The sequence below is a fragment of the Dipodomys ordii genome, unplaced genomic scaffold, assembly GCF_000151885.1.
Source record: "Dipodomys ordii isolate 6190 unplaced genomic scaffold, Dord_2.0 Scaffold96, whole genome shotgun sequence".
Taxonomy (NCBI): domain Eukaryota; kingdom Metazoa; phylum Chordata; class Mammalia; order Rodentia; family Heteromyidae; genus Dipodomys; species Dipodomys ordii.
Window position 1 is genome coordinate 5,294,975 of NW_012267312.1, and position 4,927 is coordinate 5,299,901.

Sequence of the window (4,927 nt, forward strand, 5' to 3'; positions counted from 1 at the left end):
GGAAGAAGAAGAAGAAGAAGAAGAAGAAGAAGAAGAAGAAGAAGAAGAAGAAGAAGAAGAAGAAGAAGAAGAAGAAGAAGAAGAAGAAAAAGAAAAAGCAGCAACAGCTTGGAGAAGGGTGAACGGGAGGCCCACAGGAGAAAGGCCAGAGAGGCAAGGAGCCCAAGCAAGAACTGGAAAAGGGATAGAAGAGTCTTCTGTAAGCTTCTCATACTGGTGCCCCTTCCTTCCCCACAACACCTGCTCCTGGCCTGAGTGGGCTCTGACTCAACTACAGAATTCTGAAAGCAAGAACCTGTGCTGAACAGAAGGACAAGAGGCTCTGAAAACGCCCTCTTCCAATATCACATTTTAAACCATATCATACATTTCACCCACAAAAATGCCAAGGTGGAGATTTTTACAAAGCTTTAAGACAACAAGGGCCATCTGATGACTTAATGCTTTGTGTTTATTATCTATGAACATTTTCCTTTTCTAGTAGGAGGTGAGGGTAAGGCAAGGTTTCACTATGGAGCCCAGGTACCCTCAAAGGCATGCTCCTATTTCCTTAGAATTTCCAAAGCAATCACCTGCAAAGAACTGAGAACCTACTATATGCCAGGAGCTGGGCCAAATATACTAGACCCTAAAGAGCGATAAATGAAACCCAGGAATTTTTAACTCCTCTTTCCTGCATGGGAAGCAGGAAATGTTTTTCTCTCTTTTCTATTTCTCCCTACTTTTACTTTGCTATACTAAAATAAATGCTTGCTAAAACCTTTTTTAAAAGAAGTAAATAAAACCCAATCCTTAATATGTCAACTGTGGCATGGTTATTAAAATACTTTCTTTCTATGTGTGTATATATGTATATATATATATATTAATATATGTGTGTATATATCTCACGTAAAGTTTTTCCTAAGGTGTTAGTGATATATCTGTGTATGTATGATGGAAAGTAAAATTTTAATGTCTAAACTTTGTATTTGAGAATTACAATGATAAACTCAGCTAGTACTATTCTTTTTTTTTTTTGTCTTTTCTCTTTTGGTACTGGTTATCAAACTCAGGACGATGCACTTGCACTAGGCAAGTACTTTACCACTGAGCCACATATCAGCCCAATACTGTTCTTTAAGTGATGCACTGGGGAAAGATTATCAGGATGTAGTAACAAAATGTCCTGCTAGGGGTAGGAGACTCAGTCTCTTCTAACTAGCAGATACTCTGCTATCATTAATAACTATGTAGACTCATATTATCTTGCATTTTCTGAGTTGATAGGACCCTGGAAAGTCTTCCCCTGCTTTATAGTTCACCAGATGATAAGTTGGGGGCATGCTACTGTCCACAGATGAAAGCTCTGTGAGGAGATATAACTGGACCATGAAATTTAAGGCACATACCACATAATCATCTCAATACAGACAGAAAAAGCATTTGACAAGATTCAAAATCCTTTTATGATAAAAGTTCTGGAGAAGCTAGGAATCCATGGAGCATTCATCAAAACAGAGACTGTATATGATAAACCTACATCCAGCATTATATTTAATGGTGAGCAGTTAAAACAATTTCCTCTAAAATCAGTAGTGAGACAAGGATGTCCACCTTCTCCACTCCTCTTCTATATATTACTGGAAATCCTAACAAGCAGTAACGCAAGGGACAATAAAGGGTATCCAAATAGGGAAAGAAGTAAATAGAACAAAAGACCCGGAAATGAACCCACAGACTTATAGCCACCTAGTCTTTGATAAGGAAGCCAAAACACAAAATGGAAGAAAGCTTCTTCAACAAATGGTACTGGCAGAATTGACTATACATGTGCTAGATCCTCATACATCACCCTGCACAGAATCAACTTCAAATGGATCAAAGACCTCAATGTAAGGCCAGATACCATGAAAATATTACAGGAAGGGGTGACAGAAACACTCGGGCTTCTTGGCCCAGGTTGAAACTTTGTAAGATCCAGAATCACAATAAATCAAAGACTAGATCACTGGGATTGCATCAAACTGAAGAGTTTCTACATGGCAAAGGACATAGATAGCAAGATAAATAGAAAGCCCACATAATGGGAGATCTTTACTAGCTACATATCAGACAAGGATCTCATATCTGAAATATACTTAGAGCTCAAAAAATTAAATCTCCTCAAAGAAACAACCACCCAATTAATAAATAGGCTAACGACTTAGGGACTTCTCAGAAGAAGTAAGAATCAACACATGAAGAAATGTTCAACATCTGACCATGAAAGAAATGCAAATCAAAACAACACAAATACTAAACATAGAGCTTCCTTATGACACAGAAATTCCACTCTGGGGCATTTATCCAATACTACAAACAAGATCACACTAAAGCTGCCAGCACAACCATGTTTATTGCAGCATTGTTTGCCATAGCAAAGATATGGAATCAACCCAGAAGCTCCTCAGTGGATGAATGGACACAATGGAATTCTATGCATCAATCAGAAAGAATTATATTCTATCATTCTTAAGGAAATGGAAATTCTTGGAAAAATTATATTAAGTGAAGTAAGCTAGCTCCAATGAAACGTAGGTTGCATGTTTTCTCTCATTGGTAGTAATTAGAATGTGCCTATAAATCTACAAGTAAACACAACGGATGGTAAAAGACAGAAATTACACTTGGATATGATAAATTAAACAGGCCTCTAACATTCACACAGTAAGGCCAAAGGAAGACATTCTCAGAAGAGGATCACAAAGGCTTGATAGCTATGTGCATATGGTCATATAAAATGATGTTTATTGAAATGAACTCCAAGAAAGGGAAACAAAATATTTTTTTAAATTTTTGTTTTATCCCTCCTTTGTCACTATTTTTTATTTCTGTACCTTTAGTGTTTTTTTGGGTGTTTCTTTTTTTTAATTTATTTTTTATTGTGAAAATATTGTACAGAGGGGTTACAATTACATGGGCAAGATAATTAGTACATTTCTTTTCAAGTATTGCAGCCTCCTCCTTGTTTCCCCTTCCCATCCCTTCCCAGTCTCCCACCTTGTGTGTTGTATGTAAGTTTATCTGTTTGAGGGAAGGTATGTGGGAGCACAGAAATGGTGGGACCAAGCATGAACAAATGCAGCAGTGATACTCACTACATATTATGTTAAAAATGAACTCTACAACTTGAGGGGAAGGAGCAGAGAACAAAACTGGGAAAAATGAGAGAAGAGGTAGCATTGTTGAAAAAGAAACATTCTCATTTCCTGACTTATATAATTGTAACCCCTTTGCATATCACCTTTAAAATAATTAATTAATTAATTAAAGAAACGAAAAATAGCTGTAAGCATGCTGACATGAAATAGTGGCCTCCAGGGAGCAAGTTTCCAGGGTACAAGCCCATATAACAGATTTGAACATGTAGTTGAAATTCATCAAAAGGAGCCACCCATCTTTAAAAATATCTTAAAGGAGCACTATGAATTCAATGGACCCTTGGAAATGAAGATGAGACCAGGAAGAAAGCAAAGGACACTTGTACTTTGATCATAAACTTCTGAAAGTGTTGGATGTGGTCAAAACCCAAAAACAAATAAAAACTCAAAAGTTTTGAAAGAAATAGGTACAGCCAAAAAAAAAAAAAGGAGTGGTTGAGTTTTGTACTAACTCATATCCAGAGAGGACACAGGGCACCAGTGCCTGGCTCCTTTTGGGGGACACAGACATTTTTCCAGGGAAGCTGATAGCTTATTAAGGGCTGGGGCATGAGAAAGAACCCTCTTGGTAGACAATGGGAGAATCTTTTTTGTGTTTTTGCTGATCCTGGGGCTTTAACTCAGGGCCTTGGTACTGCCCTGAACCTCTCTGTGTTCAAGGCTAAAGCTCTACCACTTGAGCCACAGCTCCACTTTCAGCATTTTCTGAATAGTTTATTGGAGATCAGAGTCTTGTGGACTTTCCTGCCTGGGCTGGCTTCGAACTGTAATCCTCAGATCTCAGCCTCCTGAGTAGCTAGGACTATTGCCGTGAGCCACCGGCACTCAGCCAACAGGGGATTTTCTATTTTAGATTAACCAGGTACCTTCTGTTTGTTCCTCCTCTTCTTCTCTACATTCCTTCTTCCTTTCCTTTCTTCAATAAATATTTACTGAATGTTAACTGTGTGTCAGCCATAGTTCTGGCCTCTTGGGACATGACGGCAAGTGTATTGTAATGGTGACAGGCAATAAACAAATACATAAGTAAAATGTATGGGATGTGAAATAGCAACCAGCATTGGTACACTCCTCTACTCTGGGTAACTTCTCACAAAAGAGACAACACAGGCCTGGAGTGTAACTTAGTGGTACAGCCCTTGCCTAACATTCACAAAGCCCTGGGCTCCATCCTCAGCAGTGTGTGTGTGTGTGTGTGTGTGTGTGTGTGTGTGTGTATAAGACAGACAGAAACAGACAGAGGCACTGATATAGACAAAGAGAGAGAGAAAGACAGAGAGAAACAGAGACAGAGCAAGAGAGTGCATATCATTGCCACTGCCAAAGTTTTGCTTACTCAGTAAGAATGCCATCTGCTGTATCTCTTCCTTCTGGGGTGTCCCAGGACACTCGGACTGTTAGCTTATTGGGTTCAGCAATACGTTCCTTCACACTTGGGCACTTTATTGTAGGAGGATCAATATCTAAAAACATAACCAAAACATCCTCACCATCATCAAGAAATACTTGGTCAAATTGGAGTTTATCTCTAACATAGGCACATTTTTTCCCTCATTTCATCTTTCCCTCTCTCCTATTGAGTTGGGGGTTTTGTTTTGTTTTGTTTTGTTTTTTGTGTGTCGTGAGGCCTGAACTCTGGTCCTAGGCCCTGTCCCTCAGCTCTTCAGCTCAAGGCTAGCACTCTACCACTTGAGCCACAGCGCCACTTCCGGCTTTTTCTGCTTATGTGGTGCTGAGGAATCAAA

The 4,927-nt window shown here is 39.0% G+C and overlaps 1 protein-coding gene across 1 annotated transcript in view; it reads right to left on the reverse strand.

The window, feature by feature from the left end:
- Srpx (sushi-repeat containing protein, X-linked) overlaps positions 1-4,927 on the reverse strand; it is a 74,704-nt gene that overhangs the window by 7,713 nt on the left and 62,064 nt on the right. The window contains exon 6 of the mRNA XM_013026734.1: positions 4,519-4,645. Coding sequence (XP_012882188.1) covers positions 4,519-4,645 — 127 coding nt within the window. The remainder of the gene's footprint in view (positions 1-4,518; positions 4,646-4,927) is intronic.